The 22,694-nt window shown below is 45.5% G+C and overlaps 2 protein-coding genes, 8 non-coding genes and 1 pseudogene across 12 annotated transcripts in view; 2 read left to right on the top strand and 9 right to left on the bottom strand.

The window, feature by feature from the left end:
* The first annotated feature begins 75 nt into the window (after positions 1-75).
* LOC144085658 (ATP-dependent 6-phosphofructokinase, platelet type-like) lies at positions 76-18,561 on the top strand. 3 transcript variants are annotated; one of them, XM_077615158.1, is made up of 24 exons: positions 76-269; positions 1,429-1,690; positions 2,476-2,549; positions 3,384-3,461; positions 3,532-3,721; positions 5,162-5,327; positions 5,401-5,445; positions 5,943-6,051; positions 8,297-8,392; positions 8,454-8,546; positions 8,983-9,108; positions 9,264-9,328; positions 9,513-9,582; positions 11,387-11,533; positions 13,356-13,426; positions 14,074-14,161; positions 14,805-14,957; positions 16,098-16,250; positions 16,372-16,536; positions 16,969-17,030; positions 17,095-17,206; positions 17,597-17,696; positions 17,768-17,873; positions 18,148-18,561. In XM_077615158.1, the coding sequence occupies exons 2-24, from the start codon at positions 1,591-1,593 to the stop codon at positions 18,305-18,307; spliced, it is 2,529 nt and encodes an 842-aa protein (XP_077471284.1). In that variant the 5' UTR covers positions 76-269; positions 1,429-1,590; the 3' UTR covers positions 18,308-18,561. The 3 variants fall into 3 exon arrangements, with proteins under 3 accessions (XP_077471284.1, XP_077471283.1, XP_077471282.1); XM_077615157.1 differs by lacking the exon at positions 14,805-14,957; XM_077615156.1 differs by lacking the exon at positions 16,098-16,250 and having other exon boundaries at positions 77-269.
* Positions 6,243-6,334, bottom strand: trnar-ucu (transfer RNA arginine (anticodon UCU)). Its single transcript is given in 2 exon segments — positions 6,243-6,278; positions 6,298-6,334. It is a non-coding gene; the product is annotated as a tRNA-Arg (tRNA).
* Positions 6,468-6,559, bottom strand: trnar-ucu (transfer RNA arginine (anticodon UCU)). Its single transcript is given in 2 exon segments — positions 6,468-6,503; positions 6,523-6,559. It is a non-coding gene; the product is annotated as a tRNA-Arg (tRNA).
* On the bottom strand, positions 6,694-6,785 carry trnar-ucu (transfer RNA arginine (anticodon UCU)). Its single transcript is given in 2 exon segments — positions 6,694-6,729; positions 6,749-6,785. It is a non-coding gene; the product is annotated as a tRNA-Arg (tRNA).
* Positions 6,921-7,012, bottom strand: trnar-ucu (transfer RNA arginine (anticodon UCU)). The gene is given in 2 exon segments: positions 6,921-6,956; positions 6,976-7,012. It is a non-coding gene; the product is annotated as a tRNA-Arg (tRNA).
* trnar-ucu (transfer RNA arginine (anticodon UCU)) lies at positions 7,145-7,236 on the bottom strand. The gene is given in 2 exon segments: positions 7,145-7,180; positions 7,200-7,236. It is a non-coding gene; the product is annotated as a tRNA-Arg (tRNA).
* trnar-ucu (transfer RNA arginine (anticodon UCU)) lies at positions 7,371-7,462 on the bottom strand. Its single transcript is given in 2 exon segments — positions 7,371-7,406; positions 7,426-7,462. It is a non-coding gene; the product is annotated as a tRNA-Arg (tRNA).
* On the bottom strand, positions 7,593-7,684 carry trnar-ucu (transfer RNA arginine (anticodon UCU)). The gene is given in 2 exon segments: positions 7,593-7,628; positions 7,648-7,684. It is a non-coding gene; the product is annotated as a tRNA-Arg (tRNA).
* trnar-ucu (transfer RNA arginine (anticodon UCU)) lies at positions 8,046-8,137 on the bottom strand. The gene is given in 2 exon segments: positions 8,046-8,081; positions 8,101-8,137. It is a non-coding gene; the product is annotated as a tRNA-Arg (tRNA).
* Positions 18,562-19,152: 591 nt separating the features above from the next.
* On the bottom strand, positions 19,153-21,178 carry LOC144085717 (frizzled-8 pseudogene; annotated as a pseudogene).
* A 153-nt stretch (positions 21,179-21,331) lies between these two features.
* The window catches only part of LOC144085718 (uncharacterized), a 35,923-nt gene continuing 34,560 nt past the window's right edge, over positions 21,332-22,694 (top strand). Inside the window, exons 1-2 of the mRNA XM_077615295.1 lie at positions 21,332-21,936; positions 22,019-22,075. Of these exons, the coding sequence (XP_077471421.1) occupies positions 21,795-21,936; positions 22,019-22,075 (199 nt within the window). The 5' untranslated portion in view covers positions 21,332-21,794. The remainder of the gene's footprint in view (positions 21,937-22,018; positions 22,076-22,694) is intronic.

Consider the following 22,694-nt stretch of genomic DNA (forward strand, 5'->3'; position numbering starts at 1 on the left):
CCTCGTACGTCACAGACGTGTCAGCGAATCACGCTGTGCGGCGGGAAATTTCAGTCGGAGCGCCCGCCCCCTTCTGCCCGGAGACATGACAACACCGATTTAAGTTCTTTCTTCTGTCATATAAAACGGTATTTAAAACTTATTTTCAGACAAAAACAATGACACTGACTTGAATAGTCGACTTTAATGTTGTAAATGGCACTTAAGAAGAACGACACAATCCCACGGTTGAAAAAGACGGACGACACCGACCATACATTGAGCCAAAGGTGAGGAAACTTTGAAAACAGTCAAAAACTAAAACTATGTTTGTTTGAAGCGACGTTTTTTGTAATTAAATTATAGTGGCTCTTTCTAGACTGGAGAGTAAATTATAAAACTCCTTTTATCGAAAAAAAAGTGTACCAAAGCTTTGTTTCCTCGAAAACAACCACGAAAAAAAACAATTGAAAACCAACGTAGTATGGTAAAGTATTTCTTTTTTTTCTTAAAAAACAAGACCATTTTCTTTAAAATAAATGACCAGGTTTAGAGGATTTTTTCCTAAAAACAAAACTACATTTTGACAATAAAAGTAAGTCATAAAAAAAACATATAAAAACATGACCAGGCCTTCCCGAGATTCAAACGTCTTCCATTTGCGTGACCTCTGTGTGACCTCATAACCTTTTAAAGCGGTGTGGCCCAATGCGAGATACGACACGCTCCCTATTTCCTATTGTTGCCGTCACAAACTTGAGATTAGGACGGCGCTCGCCATTACGCAACATTGTCCAACTGACGCAATTTTTCACCTTGAGATAGACGTCCAATCCACTCTGAAAAACTACTTTTGCACAATGATAGACGTCCACTCTTGTGACTTTTAATACTTCTGCAGTGATGGGAGAAACAATCTTTGCCACCATCCCATTTCAGGTGAATTGGACCCCTGTAGAATGGCAGCAAAATGGACGACACAAGAGCAGAATACATGTCAAAAAAGTCAGTTTTACATATCGCTACCAGGATCTGCATCTCAAAATGTAGTGGAGGGCGATAATGAGATGTCCCATGTTTGTCTTTGGCACCCAAGCAAAAAAAAACACTCATAATCAGACATAAAAAGCCCACAATTGATTCTTCCCCTCTGTCGGCTAGCATAGCTGTCACTCAAAAGCAAGCATTGACGTCATTGGTCAGTAGGATCTTTGTGTAAATCCGCCGGCACGAGAGCACAAAGTTAAAAGAGAAGACGTCTCACTCTGTTTTATTTTGTTCTCTGAATTTCACGTAAATATAAGCAATATTTACTCAAAAGACAAATGTGTCTTCGTTATTAGAAGACGAAAGGCTTGTTTTTAATCAACTTTGGAAGCTCTTTAATTTCAAATAATTTTTGGTGCACCTCATCATCCTGTAGTGACACATCTTCGCGGTGTTTTTTAGGTTCGGCAAAAGGGGGCGGCAACCACTGCAGTCGGCTCCGCTCACTCCATCCAAGCGGGCCTGGCGGTCATTCCCCGACGGGCACACGGGAACCTGCGTAGTAGAAAAACCCGAAGGAGTGCGCAGGAGAAGCGAGAAGAAGGCACAACTCGAGAAGACGACATGTCGGCTCCGAAGCGCCAGGATACCCGGAAGCTCTTCGAGAACCTGTCTGGCACCGGCAAGTCCATCGCGGTGCTCACCAGCGGCGGAGATGCCCAAGGTAACGACTGCGATGCTGGCTTTCCATTATCGGACAGTGACTATGGTTCTTCAATTCGGGTGGGCGGGGCGCTTATTTTATATTCACAACATTATTCTTCCTATCGTTTGGACCATCATAATGACGCTGTTGCATCTTTTCGGCACGGTATTACTAATATTGGTTTAATAAAACAAAAGACGTAAATAGCATCAATTCTACGAATACAGAACTTGTCCGAAAATGGAATCACTCCCTCTGTGCAGCAAGTGGTTGTGGAACTGCACCAAAAATTTCCTCTTAGTCCTTTGAAATCTTTTGCAAAATGATACTTATTTTATGATTATTTTATTTATATTTCCTTATTTCTCAATAACTACCACGAACATGGAATCGTGACTGTGGAAACACACACTTCTGCCATGTGACTTTCAAAGCAACATTAGTCCCGTTCGCTTGCACTTGTTCTTGCTTTTACTTTGAAAGGACAGCGTGTTTTTCGGAAATGACTTTCGGGAGCTTGACGCACGCTCGCGTCGCAGCGCCTACGTGAGGAGCAGCAAGTGTCCCTCGCGCACGCGCACTGTTCATGTTTAACTCCCCGTTTATACACGTATATACATAAAAATAACAGGAAATGTTTACATAACACGATAGCTTGTAGACAATGCTTTGATTAATGTTATCACGTCGGCTGCCATTGACGGCAGTAGAGGGCTAATCCATTTGCCCCAGGGAGTGCCCGGCAGTCCAAATGGATTGGACGTCCATTTCCGTCCGCTGAAATGATCTGCTTGTCTTTGCAGGGATGAACGCTGCGGTCCGAGCGGTGGTCCGCATGGGCATTTACGTGGGAGCCAAAGTCTACTTTATACACGAGGTCAACCAAAAACACAACACGACACATGCAAATGCAGAAAAAGAGGAAAATTGCCTTTGTAATAAAAGATAGATGAGAATGCAATTTGCACCGTGGGCCAAATTTATTGTATGCTCTCCTCTCACCCAAAACATCCCCACCCCCGAACGCCTTGAAAACCAGTTTGGGGTTTCAAAACGAGTCAAGTGAGGAGGTGCTTGGAGTTAATTGCTAATTGGATCAACGCGTTGATCCTCGTGGTCACCACGTTCTCCTCACGTGCGCTCGCTCGTTCACACTTTTTTCCTCCTGCTTTTTCTTTGGAGGCTACGTCAAAACAACCTCCAGGTTTTTTTGGGTGATGACGATTCAAAAGAGTGATTTGATTAGCCTGAACTACAACATGATTACCCCCATTAAGGGGGTTCACCTTTCCCTACTAATTAAAATGAACAACATTTGGATGGACAAATTGACTCAAATTGTTCTCGGTTGAAATCCACATCATGTCGCATACCTGTCAACCTCTGCCGATAACTGCCCTTATAAAATTTAATTTAAAATTGTGATGGTGGGAAAAAGTAAAAAAAATCCCTTTTCTTGTAATAAAAAAAGAAAACAAAATAAAAGACCACGATTTCAGTCATAAATATGAAAGGTGGAATATATTCCTAATGGATTATTTTTCCATTTCGTCTAAAAGATGGACAAAAAAGTTCAATCAAAATGAATGAAAGCAAAATAAATATAAACGTGAAAAGAAAGACTGACAATAGGGTTAATGCCTAATTAAAAAATGTAACAAGAGTTAGTAATAAGAATCAAATATAACAATAACATGTTGGCGTCCTTCAGGGCTACCAAGGCATGGTGGACGGTGGCGAAAACATCCAGGAGGCCTCGTGGGAAAGCGTCTCCAGCATGTTACAAGTGGTGAGCGCCGTAAACGGCCCGGCGACGACCCACGGCAAAAAGAGCCCCCGTTGACCTTTGCTCCCGGCAGGGCGGCACGGTCATCGGCAGCGCTCGCTGCAAAGCGTTTCGGGAGCGCGACGGTCGCCTGCGGGCGGCGTGCAACCTGGTCCAAAGGAACATCACCAACCTCTGCGTCATCGGCGGCGACGGCAGCTTGACCGGAGCCAACCTCTTCAGAGAGGAGTGGAGCGGACTCCTGGACGAGCTCTTGCGCCAGGGTGAGCGGAACCGGCAATCTTTCGCTCGAGACGTTTCAAAAGTCTGTTCTGTGATACATCGCCTGGCGTCTTACATCACACGATTTTCATGTCCATTCTGAGATATGTATTTTGGGTGGAAATAAAGAATAGGTGGCTGAACTTCCACTCTCATCCACTAGTAAGCAGCAAACATAATGCTTTGGAAATCCCTGCTTAACAGAGAAACGAGAATGAATTGTTCTCTCTGGAGAATATGGGCATCGATCCCATTACCTCTCACATGCGAAGCGAGCGCTCTACCACTTGAGCTAATTCCCCTTCCAGAATTCCTGATGGAAATGCTATAACTATAATTTAAAGTGTAAATGGTTCAACTAATACCTGAGGGACACCACACTTAAGGCCAAAGTCGACAATGACATATAATTAGACGGGCAGTAGTTTTTGAAACATTTGCCAAAATTGGGCAGTCATTTGGAGAATATGGGCATCGATCCCATTACCTCTCACATGCGAAGCGAGCGCTCTACCACTTGAGCTAATTCCCCTTCAGAAAATTATACAAGAATGGTATATAATTATAATTTAAATGGTTCAACTTTTATTTCTGGGCACAGTTACCCATATGGAGACTGTGGGCTGAGAAATCCAACCGTTTCCATGCTACTCCGGAATACTACTAAATAGTTAAAGTAGACTAGGACCCCAAAGATGGCAGTTTTTGAGGAATTTGTCATAAGTGACCAGCCATGTGGAGAATACGGGCATCGATCCCGTTACCTCTCACATGCGAAGCGAGCGCTCTACCACTTGAGCTAATTCCCCTCCCATAGCTACTGATGGAAATGCTATAACTATAATTTAAAGTGTAAATAGTTCAACTCATACTTGAGGGCTAGACTATCCATTTGGAGACTGTGGGCAGAGAAATCCCACCGTTATCATGCTCTTCAAGAACACCACAATTAAGGCCAAAGTGGACTATGACATATAATTAGACGGACAGTAGTTTTTGAAACATTTGCCAAAACCGAGCAGTCATTTGGAGAATATGGGCATCGATCCCATTACCTCTCACATGCGAAGCGAGCGCTCTACCACTTGAGCTAAATCCCCTTGAAACTAATACATGGTATATAGAATAATCCCTCAATTATCACGTCTTCACTTATCGCGAATTCACTAGTTTGTGATTTTTTTCTGCAATTAATTATTTAAAAAATAATAATAATTAATTGCAGAAAAAACATGTTCAAAAAAATGTGAAAATCCACTCTGAAACTCGTAAGCAGAAGCCACACTTCCTACTATGATTCAGTACAGAAGGAACAAAAAGTTATGATAGGAGTGACCCTACCTGACGATTTTTCGATGATTGCGCCCATGTTTAGTCTACATTAACATTAACTGCGATATTTGAGGGATTACTGTAATTCTAAATGGTTTCGGTCCCCTCAGGCACCATCAGCGAGGAGGCGGCGCAGGGCAACTCGACGCTGCACATCGTTGGCATGGTGGGCTCCATCGACAACGACTTCTGCGGCACCGACATGACCATCGGCACCGACTCGGCGCTGCACCGCATCATCGAGGTGGTGGACGCCATCATGACCACCGCTCAGAGGTTGACCGGCCGTCGCTCGTTCGCGGCTTCGTCGGAGAGACGTCCGCCTCTGACGCTCGCTTCCGCTTTTTAGCCACCAGAGGACCTTCGTGCTGGAGGTCATGGGTCGCCATTGCGGGTACGTACGTCCTCAAAAAATAGACTAGCATAACAATCTGTTTTTAGGTCAAATGTCTTGTTGTAAATGAGAAGCCCTCATTTTGTTTGCTTGAATTTATTTGCAGTTTGTAACTGCTTTAACCACTTTTACATGCAGTCAGATAAACTTGTTATGGGCTTGAAAATACAGTTGAGAGTAATGCAAGGTATTCTCATTTGTATTCACCAATCTTTTATTTCTTATTATTTTTCTTTTCAAGGTCAATTTTTTTCCTTCCATGTCATTTGGGTCTCAAGGTCAAAAATTTTAAGGTCATTTGGCTCTCAAGGTCAAATTATTTTTCAAAATTTGACCTTTTTTGCGAGGAAAGAAAGCCTCAATGTACATGGGCGTTTTTTATTTTTTAAATAAGCCTCACTATACACTATACTATGCTAGGAACGATTAAGTATCGATTAAATATGGCAGCCCTAATATATACTGTCAATATTTTGAACGAAATGTGGTCTGCATAGATATTTGGCGCTCGTCAGCGCTCTGGCGTGCGGAGCCGACTGGGTTTTCTTCCCCGAAATGCCTCCCGAAGACGGTTGGGAGGACGACATGTGCCAGAAGCTGTCCGAGGTACGCATGCTGGTCGCCATTGACGGCGCTAGACGTCCAATCTGATATGACCGAGAGGGTTTTTACAAGCACGTGTTGGTTTTAAATTTGTTGCCTACAGGACGACCTCCCACAGAGATTAGATAAACATTTTGAAAAAAAATGCGAATGTTTCAGGTCAAGTCAATTTTAGACCCATTTTTAAAGCTAATAGACTCTGGTGGGACTCGAACCCACAACCTTTGAATGCCTTCATAGACCAGCCTTTAGAAGTCCAATGCGCTGTCCGTTGCGCCACAGAGCCACATGGTTAGTAAAAAAACATCTATTTTTTTCCCAAATTTTATATCTACACTTAACCAAAATCCCATAGAAATATCATTATCGTATCCAGAAAACTTTCCGAATCTTTTTCTGGGAAAAAAGAGACACAAATACGACTCTGGTGGGACTCGAACCCACAACCTTTGAATGCCTTCGCAAACTAGCCTTTAGAAGTCCAATGCGCTGTCCATTGCGCCACAGAGCCACATGTTTAACAAAAAGCATCTACATTTTTTTTCCAAATTTTATATCTACGCGTAACCAAAATCCCATAGAAATATCATTATCGTATCCTGTAAACTTTCAGAATCTTTTTTGGGGAAAAAAGAGACACAAATATGACTCTGGTGGGACTCGAACCCACAACCTTTGAATGCCTTCGTACACTAGCCTTTAGAAGTCCAATGCGCTGTCCGTTGCGCCACAGAGCCACATGATTAATAAAAAGCATCTATTTTTTTTTCTCCAAATTTTATATCTACACTTAACCAAAATCCCATAGAAATATCATTATCATATCCAGAAAACTTTCTGAATCTTTTTTGGGGGGAAAAGAGACACAAATACGACTCTGGTGGGACTCGAACCCACAACCTTTGAATGCCTTCACAGACCAGCCTTTAGAAGTCCAATGCGCTGTCCGTTGCGCCACAGAGCCACATGATTAATAAAAAGCATCTAATTTTTTTTCTCCAAATTTTATATCTACACTTAACTAAAATCCCATAGAAATATCGCTATAGTATCCAGAAAACTGAAAACTTTTTCTGGGAAATTAAAGACACAAATACGACTCTGATGGGACTCGAACCCACAACCTTTGAATGCCTTCGCAAACTAGCCTTTAGAAGTCCAATGCGCTGTCCATTGCGCCACAGAGCCACATGATTAATAAAAAGCATCTAATTTTTTTTCTCCAAATTTTATATCTACACTAAGCCAAAATCTCATAGAAATATCATTTCGTATCCAGAAAACTTTCTGAATCTTTTTCTGGGAAAAAAGAGACACAAATACGACTCTGGTGGGACTCGAACCCACAACCTTTGAATACCTTCATAGACCAGTATTTAGAAGTCCAATGCGCTGTCCGTCGCGCCACAGAGCCACATGATTAATAAAAATCATCTAATTTTTTTCCAAATTTTATATCTACACTTAACCAAAATCCCATAGAAATATCATTATCCTATCCAGAAAACTTTCAGAATCTTTTTCTGGGAAAAAAGACACAAATATGACTCTGGTGGGACTCGAACCCACAACCTTTGAATGGCTTCTGACACCAGCACTTAGAAGTCCAATGCGCTGTCCATTGCGCCACAGTGCCACTTGACAAAAAGTAAAAGCATTTGAATCTTTTTTCTAAATGTTATATCTACTGTACTAAATTCCCATAGGAATATCACTATAGTGTCCAGAAAACGGAAAACTTTCAGAATCTTTTTCTGGGAAAAAAAGAGACAATTACGACTCTGGTGGGACTCAACCCACAACCTTTGAATGCCTTCACAGACCAGCCTTTAGAAGTCCAATGCGCTGTCCATTGCGCCACAGAGCCACATGATTAATAAAAAGCATCTGATTTTTTTTCAGAATTTTATATTTACACTTAACTAAAATCCCATAGAAATATCGCTATAGTATCCAGAAAACAGAAAACTTTTTCTGGGAAATTAAAGACACAAATACGACTCTGATGGGACTCGAACCCACAACCTTTGAATGTCTTCACAGACCAGCACTTAGAAGTCCAATGCGCTGTCCATTGCGCCACAGAGCCTCACAACAGCCTCGGAAGTTTGAATTGCATCTCGGCAATTCCCTTGGAAGTCGAACCCGCTGTCCATTTGGCCTCCATTTGCCCGCAAAGCATTGTTAGAAGCTGTCCAAGCACTCGTAGTAGATGGTAAAAATGGTAAAAGTTGTCTTTGGTCGGCAGAACCGCGCAGACAAGAAGCGCCTGAACATCATCATCGTGGCCGAAGGCGCCATCGACCGCCAGAACAAGTCCATCACCCCCGACTACATCAAAGACGTGAGTCCCCCCGAGCCCACGTGGATGGAGGATGGCCGCTGATTTCTTTCCTGCCGGACAGCTGGTGGTGCGCAACCTGGGCTTGGACACCAGGGTGACCATCCTGGGCCACGTGCAGCGAGGCGGAACCCCCTCCGCCTTTGATAGGATCCTGGTAAGCGTCTGGGCAAAGAGGGAGGTGGGTTGGGGGTAGAGGGTGAGGTGGGCTGGGGAAGAGGGGGAGGTGGGCTGGGCAACAGGATGAGGTGGGTTGGGGAAGAGGGTGAGGTGGGTTGGGGAAGAGGATGAGGATGGCTGAGGAAGTGAGCGAGGTGGGTTGGGGAACGGGGAGGTGGGCTGGGGAAGATGGTGTGGTCGGCTGGGCAAGAGGATGAGGTGGGTTGGGGAAGAGGATGAGGATGGCTGAGGAAGTGAGTGAGGTGGGTTGGGGAACAGGGAGGTGGGTTGGGAACGGGGAGGTGGGCTGGGGAAGAGGGTGAGGTAGGTTGGGGAAGAGGATGAGGTGGGCTGAGGAAGTGGGGAGGTGGTCTGGGGAAGAGGGCGAGGTTAGGTTTCCCGCTAAACATGGCCGCTTTCCTTCCCTTCCTTAGGCCAGCCGCATGGGCGTGGAGGCGGTGCTGGCCTTGCTGGAGGCCTCGCCCGGCACCCCCGCCTGCGTGGTGTCGCTGGTGGGCAACCAGGCCGTGCGATTGCCCCTCATGGAGTGCGTGCAGATGGTAAGAAGAAGCAGCATTTTTTGTTCAAAATGACTTTTCAACACAACTCCACTTTTATTGTTTACAAATTGATATACACATTTATTTACCTACTCGTATATGAACTTGAATTCAATTGTGAGAATGTTTATCTCCAATCCTGACGTTTATTTTAGACGCAGGAAGTGCAGAAGGCCATGGATGAGAAGAAGTTTGAAGATGCGGTCAAACTGCGTGGACGGTATTTATTTTTACCAAACTATTTCTGAACCACCAGGGTCGCAGGGGGGGCTGGAGCCTATCCCAGCTGAAAATGCCACGGCTATGTATCACGCTTTAGGCAACGGGCCTATCTTCTTTATCCTCTTGCTCTCTCTATTTTGAGGCCAAACGATCATTTTTGTGCATTTTTCCTTCATTTTCAGGAGTTTTGAGAACAACCTGACCACGTACAAAATCCTGTGCAACCGCAAGGCCGACTCGGAGCTGCCCCACGTAAGACCCACACACTTCTACGTTACATCAACAAATAATTGACCATTAAAAAACAAATGTGTCTCTCCTTATAGCCGCTCTGAAACGTTAGCCTATCAAGGTACTCGCTGCACTGATGCATTATGGGCGCTGGCTCTAACGAGCCAATCAGAGAGAGGGGGTGGAGCTACTGCACGGTTTTGTTTTGTTTTATTTTTTGGTGTGTGTTGGATTTTAGATTAAGGTCAAATTTTGGAACTAAATTTGAGCTGATTTTGCGGAACCTCCAAAAGCAAAAACTGCATTATTTTTAAAAATCTTTTTTTATGTATAGATGTTACTTCTCTTTGGTGGTTTTCTTTTTTATGTAATGCCGTTTTCCTACTAGTGTTTGTATTGTTTTTTTTAATACTTTTGGGTAATTGTTGACCTTTTTGGCATTTGGTGTTGGTTATTTAATCTTAATATTTTGTTATTTATTCTTCATTTTAGTATTGGTTTTTGGCTACTTTACTTTTATTTAGCTTTCTTTTTCAAAAAAACATCCTAACTTTATTTATTTTTTTGACTTTTTAAATCAGCATGTTCTGCCCCTTTAAGAAATGCCTTGAGTCATTTAATTCAAAATGTATCGCTAATTTTGGAGGCTCCACTATATCAGCATAGATGCTAGTTGTTAGTGCTGCTCAATTCCTGTTTTGCCTTTGCATGGTTAACCCTTTACAGGGCATTCATTGGCTGCCATTGACAGCGTTAGACATCTATTCCAATTTCACGAGATGGCTCCTCCCAGTCAAATTGGACGTCAATAGCAGTTCAAATGGCATTAAATGAGCGTACGCCTACGAGGAAAAAAAAATGGAGGATTATAACAAATAGGGACGTCTCCATCCGATCGGAGCCATCATTTATTTATTTTTTCAAATGTAAGTCCTACAAAGCCACAAAATAAGACCTTGTCAAAAGAAACCAAAACAATCTAGGGCACACGTGTCAAAGTGGCGGCCCGGGGGCCAAATCTGGCCCGCCGCATCATTTTGTGTGGCCCGGGAAAGTCAATGATGAGTGCCGACTTTCTGTTTTAGGATCAAATTAAAATGGAGAGTATAGATTATGTACATTACATTTCCTGATTTTCCCCCTTTTAAATCAATAATTGTCATTTTTTAATCCATTTTTTCTGTGTTTTTAGTTCAAAAGTCATTTTGTAAAATCTAAAAATATATAAAAAAGCTCAAATAAACATTGTTTTAGATCTATAAAAAACTGAATATCCAGGGCTTTTAATCCAGTTCTTTTAATCCATTTATAAAAAAATTCTAAATATTATATCTAAAATTGTCCGGCCCACATGAAATCGAGTTGACGTTAACGTGGCCCGCGAACCAACCCGAGTCTGACACCCTTGATCTAGGGTTTGTACTGGGAGATGTTCAAAATAAAATGTAAAAAAAACTGCAAAAATATGTGATTGGCACAACTTCGCTAATAATTGCTAATTGATAACTTTTCTTAAATCAGCCTAGCATAATCACCCGCTCTACAAAGGGTTAAACGGCGAACATGCAAAGACGGCGGCTTGTCGATCTTTTTCTCCGGCTTGAGGAGATTTTGCCGCAACCCGAACGGACTGTTTTTTTTTTGTCTTTTGCTCAACTCGCCGTCCGGTTGCCACGGTAACCAGCGGGCGACGGCGCAGCTCGGTGGCAGCATGCGGCTTCTCGCATGGCCGAATGGGCTTTCCGGGGACCGCTCGTGGCTAGGCCGAGAGTCCCGGTCTAGGCGAAGGTCCCGGAAGTAATGTGCTCTTTTGGCTCCTCCTCAGAGTTCCTTCAACGTGGCCGTGCTGAACGTGGGGGCGCCCGCCGCCGGGATGAACGCCGCCGTGCGTTCCGCCGTCCGGGTGGGGATCACGCAAGGCCACAAAATGTTCGCGGTGAGCGACGGCTTCGAGGGATTCTACAAGGGCCAGGTGAGGAACCCGTTGGACTTTTGTCTTTGCCGGTACGACCTCGTTCAGACGGTTAATTGACAGGCACGCACAAAGTGTGTGTTTGGCGGGGGAGGGGCAGCCCAGAATTTTGGGATGTACCCAAATGCGGGGAAACGGGGGCCAGGCAGGGGGGTGGAAAGTCACAATTTTTTAATCTAGTTGACCAAAAAACCTTACAAACACCGTACGAGTCGTACGGTGTTTGTAAGGTTTTTGGGGGGTTTGTAAGGGGAATCATAATCATTTATAAGGGCAGTTATCGGCAGAGGTTGACAGGTATGCCCTTGAACTAGGCTAAAAGCTAGCGTATCAAAAGTAACTAGAAGACTAGAAGAATACGAGCGACGTTAACGGCGATCGTGATGTGGTGCAAAATGATCAAATTGCTTAACGAGATATGAGGAACAGCTGGGCGGCCCAAATGGCAGCGTGGGGGTGGCACGTTTCTCTCACTGACCACCGACAGTTATTTTAGGCTAGGGTTATCTGAAAAACTCTTGTCTTAACAGATGTCTATTTAGCCTGTTGATTTCCATTTGACTCTTGTTCTTGGTTTCTGGGTTAGGTTTTTTTTTTAGTTTTAGGTTAGGTTAGTTTAGAACTTTATTTCATGCCGTATTCAGGAAATTTCTTGTTTGCAGTAGCAAGACAGACACAAGATATTGTAGACCTTGATAAGAAATTTTGCCCTTGTGTGTTCTTTGGCTGGTGCGACTTAGAGTCGGGAAAAGGCAAAATCCGTGGTTAGAAAATGGGAGCGGGGGAGGGATTTTCTGAGAGTAGGTCCTCCGCGGAACAAGATTGGGGGTAAACCGGGCGAGCTGGTGTCGGTGTTAATGAGAAGTGGGCGTGGCTCAATTCAAGGGGATGGAAAGAGACATTCCTGCCAGGTCAGTAGGACAATTGACAACAGGCGTCAAGTTGAGATAAGCGGGGGAGCGAGTGGCCGCTGCCAAATACAGACGCTCCCTAACTTACGAACGAGTTACGTTCCGAATGATCGTTCGTAAGTTGCTTCAGTGCTACATTTTGTATTATAATTTATGTTTAAGGCCTATATAAGTATATTGAAGGTTTATATAAGTATGTTTAAGGCTTGTATAAGTAACCTGTATTGGTTTGTACTGAAAAAAATCATTTAATAAAATGGAGAGAATACGTACAGTACTGAACTACGTATGAAAGAGAGAGAGTATGTACATGTATGTAATAAGATAAATAAAATGAAGTACTAACAATCTGCCCAAGCCACTTTTTGCCAAACTACAAATGCACTTTCTGTATCAAAACTACAAAAAAACAATGTTTTCCTTTTGACATTTGAATCATTCATTTAGAAACGCAGTGTCATACTATACTAATCTCTTATTTTGAAAGTTTTGTTATAGTTTTGAAAGTTATATTGAAAAAATATAAAGTAATAAAAATAAAAACAAATATCGGCCTTTTATTTTTGAACACGTCTAGGAAAAAAAGGCTCACTAAATGTGAAGATTCTCTTTACCCACTATGAAATAGCATTTGGGAGCTCTGGAATGTTAATTATCAATTAAGCGGGGGTGTCCAAACGATTGGGCAAAGGGCCACCGCAGCGGGGGCAGGGTTTCGATCCGACGGATCCAGCATGGAGTGTTTGAGCCAGGAGCTTTCTCCGGAAAAAAAAAAGCGGCACCTGACGCCAATTGGCTGATGAAGACACCAAATGAAACTGTCGCCATTTGCATTCACGTGACCTAATTTGTATCAAAGATTAAACGTTATTTTTTGTTTTTCTTGTGTTCTTTGCACCTTCATCAATCAGATTAAGGAGATCAAATGGGGCGACGTCGGAGGCTGGACGGGACAAGGCGGCTCGCTCCTCGGCACAAAAAGGTACACATCAAGTGGAATCGTGTATTTTTGGATGTCGTTTTGGAAGCGTTCACGCTATGGCTGTTTAAGATTTGGTTCAAATTTGGATTCATGCCCAAATGTTGTGCCAAATGTTGTGCCAAATGTTCTGCAACGGGGAAAAAAAATCTCCTAAACGATGGTGACATCACCCAGAATGATCATTTAATCACTCCCAACCCATCCTGGTCCAAATGGATTGGACGTCTATTGCCGTCAATGGCACACTACACAAAATTAGGTCATTCCCAATTGAATTCCAAGTTGCTACAAAGGACTACAAGTGATTTTTTTAAAACCCTATATGGCCAAATGTATCAAATTCCATATGTACATTTTGAGCAATGTGATATATTTTTAATAAAAAAACTGATGTATCCTACAAATATAGTATAAATATGATGAATGTTGTACTTTGTATGGACCATTAACTACTTAATTTGATTAATTTGCCCTCAATGATTTAGTGGTTGAAAGGGTTAAAATGATAGCAGGCCATTTTTGAGACAAATCCATCTAAATAAAAAGTGACAGAAAAGACATTTTAATGAAATGAAATAGATCCTAATTGTCTCCCTTTTTTCACGGTAGTCTTGACTCATTGGTTATTTTGTGACTCGTCGGCGTAGAACCCTTCCCGGCAAACATTTGGAGAAGATCGCCGAACAGATGAAGATCCACAACATCAACGCCTTGCTCGTTATCGGCGGATTTGAGGTAACTCAAACGCATCACAAATACATTCATAGTATATATCACATCTAGCATAGCGCTAATGCTAAAGATAGATTTAAAAAAACACTACATTTTGCGTGTATGATGTTGTCTTGAAATGTGTTCATTTAAATTCTGTCAATCACACAACATCATCATAGATAGTGCGTTTTTTTCCCGAGTTTGTGTGTGTGCATTGTGATTGGCTCTCTCCCTTTGGCTCCTCCCATGACTTCAGCCCAACCGCCATTGTTTATTTTTGCATCGATGCCACTCGTTCATTAGTTTGTTTCTCCTACATGTTGACGTCTTGTGTGTTAGCAGAGGCTAACGTTGTTCGGCTAACATTAGCTTTTCAGCTATTTCTTTGACTCCTTTTGGAATGTTCTCCCACATTTTATTTTGTGTGTGTGTGTGTGTGCCTTAAACCCCCATTCGAGATAATAGAATCTTTTTTTTATTTTATAAACTGACCTCCCACAAATTTCCATCAAATAGACTCAATCCGGCCATTTTTTTTGCCTTCAAATACAAACGTTCAACATTTGGTAAATAGCAAGGACGAGCCTCGAATCGTAAAGCGTCCCCTTGGCCCCGCCCCGTTGATACCTAACGACCAATGGAATTCCGGCTCTGACCGTTTCAGGCCTACATGGGATTACTGGAACTTTCGTCGGCCCGGGACAAATACGACGAGCTGTGCGTGCCCATGGTGATGGTCCCCGCCACGGTGTCCAACAATATACCGGGCTCGGACCTCAGCATCGGTTCCGACACGGCGCTCAACGCCATCACGGACGTAAGTCGTGATGGCCGTGCACGTGCATGCTTGTGTGTGCGCATGTGCATGCGTGTGTCGCGTGACAAAGCGGCGGTCGCCCGCAATAGGTGCTTCTGTCATGGCCTTAATGTCGTTCAGTCAACATGTGCTAGCTAGCTAGCTAGCGCAGCACTGTAAAGCTAGCCATCGTTGTCAATTCTGGTTGTGACATCACAACCAGAATTGCGGAAATGATGCCATTTCTGCAGTGGAATAACTAGAAAATGGTCAAAAGGAGCTAGATTTGAGTGCCAAATTTGAAAAAATAATAATAATATAGTGCATTTTTATTGATTGACAGTTCATAGCACCTTTTTAAAGGGAAAAATGAACTAGAAAAGTGCCCCAAAATGTCATTTGTTAGTCAAATTAGTCCCAAATAGGATCATGTGGCGCTAAGCTAACCTCAGGTAAGTGTTTGGCATGAAGTGGTTTGTTGTCGTGTCTTTTTGCTACGCTTCGCTCTTGTTTGGTCAACAGTGGACGGAGAAGTTGCAGGTTGAAGGAAGGTCCTTGTAGTTTTCCACTTCGTGGGTGTGTGGGGGTGAGTGAGTGGAATTTGACGTTTAAGGAGCGGCCAAACCGAGAGTGCAACTTTATCAGCTCACTTCAGCACTGAAACGTGTTGACAGACAACTGGCTGCGCCATGATATAAAAAACAGTAATCCATAATGAATGGATTACCAGATGAATCGGCGTCTATTTTGATAGTGGGCCGATTATTTAAGAGAAAATGTTGACCGTAAAATTGTCCGTGTTTTCAGTTTTTTTTACATTTCGGTAGAGTATAACTTCTTTACATTAAGAACACAAAACCATGCACATTTTAATGCGTTATTGCATTAAAATTCAGTCAGCTATGTACGCGGTGCGTTTAGGGACACCCCCAGAAAGCTCCGAACTCAACACAACGAACTCATGAAGCATACGTGCAACCCGATAGGTTACCTGGCCTTCTAGCTAATCTAAATTGGAAGTCGTTTGAATTTGACTGAAATTTGGCCAACTCGCGTTTTTAGCCCGCGAATGGGCTTACTTGTCAAGTGGAGAGAGCCAATGAACAGAGAGCCCACAAAAGGACCCGGTGTCCAAGTGTAATGCCCCGCGTGGTCCGCCAGGCCTTTGAGTCGGTCCTGCAGCTTTTTGAGGCCCGAGGGCACTTTGAGGAATTTTGCGTGCCGCTCTGCGTGCTTCCCGCCACCATTAGCAACAATGTGCCGGGCACCGACCTCAGCCTCGGGGCCGACACCTCGCTCAACGCCCTGGTGGAGGTAAGCCACCCCCCACGTCGCCGCACGCCCGCCGCTTTGTCACGCGAACGGTGATTCGTCGTCGTCGCCGCCGCTCGGTCACGCCGCCGACTTTTAAAGCGGGCGGCGTGGTGGTCGGCAGACGTGCGACCGCATCAAGCAGTCGGCCAGCGGAACCAAGCGGAGGGTCTTCATCATCGAGACCATGGGGGGCTACTGCGGCTACTTGGCCACCGTGGGAGGGCTGGCGGCCGGGGCCGACACCGTCTACATCTACGAGGAACCCTTCGACATCCGAGACCTGCAGGTACGTTTAAGGCTACTATTCAGGATTTGTGAGACTTTTTGAGTGGGACTGGTCACGGTAGATTTCCTGACTGGATTTTCAGATGATACGCAAACAGGCTGAAGGGGTTCATTTGATTGAATAGTCCTAAAAATCCTTATAACGAGCAATTTAAATGCAATTGGCAAACTTTGTTTCTGTTTCTGGTCATCTTTGTGGGATGCTTTGAATTTGGCTTCTTAGGCTAAATTCTTTAGAATTGAAGCCTGGCGTTCATATAGAATGTAGACCTCATATTTTGGATCATGTATGCCAAATATTGCACCCAAAATTTGATGTCCACCTATGTAGGCTTCTTTTTTTTAGATTAGTCACGGCCTAAAAAAAATGCAAAATAACCACTTGAAATTGTTGACTTTTAAGGGTGTACTCACTGTTTTTTGTTCTTTTCAGGGTAATGTGGAACATCTGACACAAAAGATGAAGACCACCATCCAACGAGGTCTGGTCCTCAGGTGAGAAAGGCAAAAAAAATGGCTGCTCTGTTGGGACGTGGCTGTAAAAAATGCGTGCGTGCAGGAACGAGAACTGCAACGTGAACTTCACTACTGACTTCATCTACCAGCTTTACACAGAAGAGGGTCGAGGGGTCTTTGACTGCAGGAAGAACATTCTGGGACACATGCAGCAGGTTAGCCTAGCGGATTTTTTGCTAACAATTCCTCTGGGGCTGCCACTCTTTTCTTCAGATTTTGTTTTCACTGGCTCAAAGCCTGTCAAGTCGTTGTTCTTCTTCTTGTGCACACTAACTTTGAAGATATAGTAAAAAATGTGTGTTATTCACAGGTTACATTATTTTTAGCATGAATTTTATTGATTTCAAAATAGATTGGATGGCAAGACGTCAAATCAACATGAAAAAAAAAATAGACTTCTTGTTGCCTGTAGATTAGGAGTTAGCCAGCAGAGGGCAGCCTTCAGCGTGGAATAGTATACTGGTGGTTGTAATATGGGAAAAAGCTGACATTTGAGACTTTCCGCAGGCACGGGGTCAACCAAATGTTCTCCCTATGTTCCACAGGGTGGCGCTCCGTCTCCCTTCGACAGAAACTTTGGCACCAAAGTGGCGGCGAAAGCTGTCCAGTGGATCACAAAGACATTGAAGGAGTCCTACAAAGGAGGTAAAGGGCGGCTGAAACGTCGAAGAGGTTTGACGATTGGACGCTTTGACGATTGGACGCTCGGTCCGCAGGCCGGGTGTTCGCCGATTCCGAGGACAGCGCCTGTCTGTTGGGCATGAGACGGCGAGCCATGGTCTTCCAACCTGTGGCGCAGCTGAAAGATGAGACTGACTTTGAGTAAGAACTTACCGAATCGAAAATTCAGTTCTTTAAGCCGGTTTAACTCTTCCAATCTTCCTTAAATGTCTAATCGGGTGGCTATTTTCATTCTTCCGCTGTAAATTTACAGGAATTTATCACTCGCTGATCCCAGTGGTGTGTACTTTTCCATAGTCAACATTTATTTTGGGGGAGGGAATCAACCCCGAAAAACTTCATTTAATAAAGGCATGCCTAAAAATGGACTGGAAGTCCAAAAAGTTTGACCTCTTGTCATATTTGTTGTCCCCAGGCACCGGATCCCCAAGGAGCAATGGTGGTTAAAGCTCCGCCCCCTGATGAAAATCCTGGCCAAGTACAAGACCAGCTACGACGTATCCGACTCGGGTCAGCTGGAGCACGTGGGCAGCTTCCGGCGGGCCAAGGAGGGAGACGCCATGGCCGCCATTTGAGGACCCCAAAAAGCCCATAGGTCGATTTAACATTTAACTCTAAAAAAAAAAGTCACACGTCGTTCCTCTAACTTATTGCAGATTCTAATACATAACAATTAAAAGTGCACTCCTAATGATCACCGCAAATGTAGCGTCATCTTCTTGCTTTGTTGTTGCTAAAATGTCACAATTGGGTGTCAATGGCTGTACATGACACTAGTGTGTACTTTGTGTGTGTGTGTGTACACAATATTAAAGTTTTGATGGTTTCATTTCTTTTTGCCCAAGTCATCATTTGTGAGCCAGTTTAGCAGTTTCTATTGGAATACATTGTTCGCTTGCTGTTGTCAATGGTAGCCAGTGCGTTGAAATTAGAAGGCACCTGATTGTGTCCGCCAGAGGGCAGTAAAACTCAATCTTGGTTATAGCAACTGGATTTGATCCTGTTTTAGTTGTCCTGTAGGCATTTGGACGGGTTTTTCAATCTCAGCTAACTCAATGCAAATGTTTAAAGTTGTGCTTAAAGAAATGTCATGAATTTAAATGCCATAGTTGTAGCAGTGCTGCTATTTTTGTATGAAACTTATCTTTGTTGATGACTTTGCTGTATGTCACACAACAAAAACACTATAGATAGCTCATGGAGAACGAAATAGTGATCTTTTTGGATTGGATTCAAGTGCTTTTTTGTTTTAAAATAACGTTTATATTTACCTTGAAACATGTCTCTTAAAAGCACGCTAATAAAAATCAGCATAAGTGTTACAAGGACATCAAAATAGAATCTTATGACCGTATGCCATCCCATGATGGACCACATAATCCGGCCTGGGGCCAATCAAATGATTAGGTCAGTGGGTGAGAGAATTCAATACAAATGTTTCTTTATTCAAAATAGATTCTTCACTCAAAGTGTCAATATTTACATGATCTGTACACAATAATTATATAAATACCCTCATTTTTTTGGCAAACCCGTAACGAGTCCGTTTTTAAGGCAACGTGGACCCGAGTAGAGGGAAAGGCAGCAGCTAGGTGCCCACCTAACCCTTAAATAAAAGGTAGTGAGGTCCAAGCGGATCTGGTTCCGCCTCAAACCCGCGACAGGGGCACCTGCTTGGGGAAGGACACGGAACTCCCGGTGCCGGACCTCCAGGTGAGGCCCGTGCTGACGTCGCTGTACATGGAACCGCCTCCCGCCGAGGACGCCTTGCTCCGCCAGCAGCAGCGCGTGCACCAGGTCCTCCACGAGTCCAGGGTCTTGCGGGACCAGACCCACACGCCCGACGTCACGCCCCCCAGCAGGCCCATGAAGTACTTGAGCATGAAGACGGCGTAGTCCGGCCGCGGGGCCTCGGCCGCCGAGGGGGCGGGGCAGCCGCAACGGTAGCCCGCCTCCCAGGCCCGCCGGTTGTGCTGCTCGTAGAAGTAGCAGGCCACGATGACGGCGGCCGGGACCGTGTAGAGCACGGTGAAGACCCCGATGCGCAGCATCAGGCGCTCCAGCTTGTCCGCCTTGGCCACGCCCCCGCCCACCTGCCGCCGGATGACGCGGCGGATGCGGAAGAGGGAGACGAAGCCGGCCAGGAGGAACAGGGAGCCCACCAGCAGGTAGACCAGCAGCGGGGCCAGGACCAGGCCCCGCAGGTCGTTCAGGTCCCGGTTGCCCACGTAGCAGACGCCGGCCACCGGGTCGCCGTCCACCGAGCCCAGCGCCAGCGCCGCGATGGTCTTGGTGCTGGGCAGGAGCCAGGCGGCCAGGTGGAAGTAAGGGGCGTAGCCCGCCACCGCCTCGCTGCCCCACTTGAGCGCGGCAGCCAGGAACCAGGCCACGGAGAGGATCACCCACCAGATGGAGGCGGCCATGCCGAAGAAGTAGACCAGCAGGAAGACCAGGGTGCAGAGCGCAGAGCCGCCGTTGCCGTTGGCGATGGCGTTGGCGTTGGCCCGGGGCGCCTGCGGGTCGCGGGTGCAGGCCACGCGCTCGTGCCCGGCCGCCAGCCGCAGCAGGAACCCGGTGGACACGCACAGGTAGCAGGCAGCCATGAAGATGATGGGTCGCTCGGGGTACTTGAAGCGCTCCATGTCCACCAGGAAGGTGGCCACCGTGGTCAGCGTGGAGGCGAAGCACAAGGCGGCCCACAGGCCGATCCAGAAGTTGGTGAAGGCGCGCTCCTCCGCCGTGAAGAAGGGGCTGTGGCAGGCGTCGGCGGCGGCGCAGGCCGGGTCGCCCGACGGCGCGCACTTGGACACCGCGGGCACCTTGTGCTGCTTGTATCCCGGCTTGTAGCCCGGCTTCCTCCAGGGCTTGAGCGGGCGCTCGGTGGCCGGCGCCGGGCTGCTCCTCCTGGCCGAATCCTGCTGGTAGTCCATGCACAGCTGGTCCTGGCGGCCCTGCTCCGGCAGCAGCTCGCAGCTCATCCGGTCCGGCCACGGGAAGCCGAACTGCCTCATGAGGGGCGCGCAGCCGGCGCGCGCGCGCTCGCAGACGCTCCGGCAGGGCGGCAGCGGCTTCTTGTAGTCCTCCAGGCAGATGGGCGTGTAGAGGCTGCAGAGGAAGAAGCGCAGGTCCGACGAGCACTTGATCTCCACCAGCGCCAGGAACTGGTGCACCTCCAGGCCGGCTTCGTCCTGCGTGTCGTGGTGGAACTGGTTGGGCATGTACGTGTGGTTGTAGCCGATGCCCTTGCACATGGGCACCGAGATCTCCTGGCACTGCAGCGGCTTGGCGCCCCAACACCGCGACCGGGGAACCGCCAGGGTCAGGAGGTACAACAAGGGGAAGAAGAGCGAGCGGCTGGGCCGGGGGAGCCGCCCCCGGGACATGGCCGGGCGGGCGGGTGGGCGAATGCGCCTCAGTCGGATGGAGAACGGACGTGCATGGCGAAGTTCGCCGAGCGAGTGTGGGAGTTCGGTGGGCGGGCAACGGAGCTTTATACATGGGCCAGCCGGAGGGAGGGACTAAGGGAAGTTAGGGATGGGGGGGAGCTCCTGCTAGGGGGACGGACTTAGGGGGTCGGGAAGGCGGAGACATCACCGAGGAGGGTCCCGGCCGTGTCAATCAAACTGCAGCTTCGGAGGTCCAATACACACGCGCAATGAATACAATCGGCCTATTAGCCTGGAATGTCATTAGCAAAGTCAACAGTCGTTAAAAAAGGATAAGACTTCTACAAACTCACGCGCGACAAATGCAGAAAGGATGCATTCACGAACAATCGGAAAACTAAGTATCGGACTGTTTTGGCTTTGTTTGTTTTTTTCCAGGGGGTGGACAATTCCCCTTCCCCTCCATTGTTTAAAAAGAGAAAATAAATCTCAGGGAATATTTGTTTTTCCTCAAGAAGCGTTGTTTAGAACATGTTGTATTTATGTTTACAGCGCTACTTCCTGTTTCGACGACTTATTCTGACGGACTTTTATTGTGTGGTGAAATTAGATTGTGTTCAACTAGTTCACTGCCATTGTCAGTGATAAGCCTCAAATCATTTTCGATTGGCATTGAATGATTATGCATCATTGCCAGCGACAGCTATACACGTCCAATCCCATTTTCGTCCAGGGATGGACCGGAAGTGGCTTCTCGTCGAACTTGGCCTTGCGTCGCTTCTTCCGTGAACACGACGAACCAACAAAGCAAGCTTCCGGTACGAAATGCCACGCTAATATCGTATAAAACAATGATTATTGAATACATATGAATGTCTAACGAGTTGTTTACTCATTCAGACAAAGAAGAGCTCATTTACGTTGATGTGACGGCTGAGGTTGGCGAGTCAAGCGCAGGTAAGTAAGCCACGTTATTAGCTTACGCCTCGATGCTAAATTCTGCTATCACATGCTATTTTGTCAAACTGGGTCTTATTCGAGAATATAAGTCAACTGGTGTTCTGGAAGTGTTTATATTCATGTAGGGGTTATGGAATCAACGATGTGCATAACATATGACGCTAATTAGCAATTTGCGTGAGGCTATCGCTAGCCGCGAGAGGCTAATCGCTATGCTAGCCGATGCTGTAACTACATTCTGAATGGGCGGCAAGATTAAAGGAATGTGCTAACCTTTGATACCCCGTATAATTTAAGCATACGCCACAATGCTAAATTCTGCTTTTACATGCTATTTTCTCAACCTATGTCTTATTCGAGAATAGAAATGAATTGGAGTTCTAGTATTTGTTATTGTAGGGGTTACGGAATCTTTCTTATTTACATACATATGCTAATTAGCAAGTTGTACGAAGCTATCGCTAGTCGCGACGGGCTCATCGAATGTGCTAATCTTTGACACGCTGTATAATTTAAACAAGGCTCAGTGCTAAATTCTGCTCTTGTGTGCTATTGTGTCAACCCACGTCTTGTTCGAGAATAGAAATTAATTGGAGTTCTAGTGTTTGTTATTGTA

This window comes from Stigmatopora argus, chromosome 12 (genome assembly GCF_051989625.1).
Source record: "Stigmatopora argus isolate UIUO_Sarg chromosome 12, RoL_Sarg_1.0, whole genome shotgun sequence".
In the NCBI taxonomy this organism is placed as follows: Eukaryota; Metazoa; Chordata; class Actinopteri; order Syngnathiformes; family Syngnathidae; genus Stigmatopora; species Stigmatopora argus.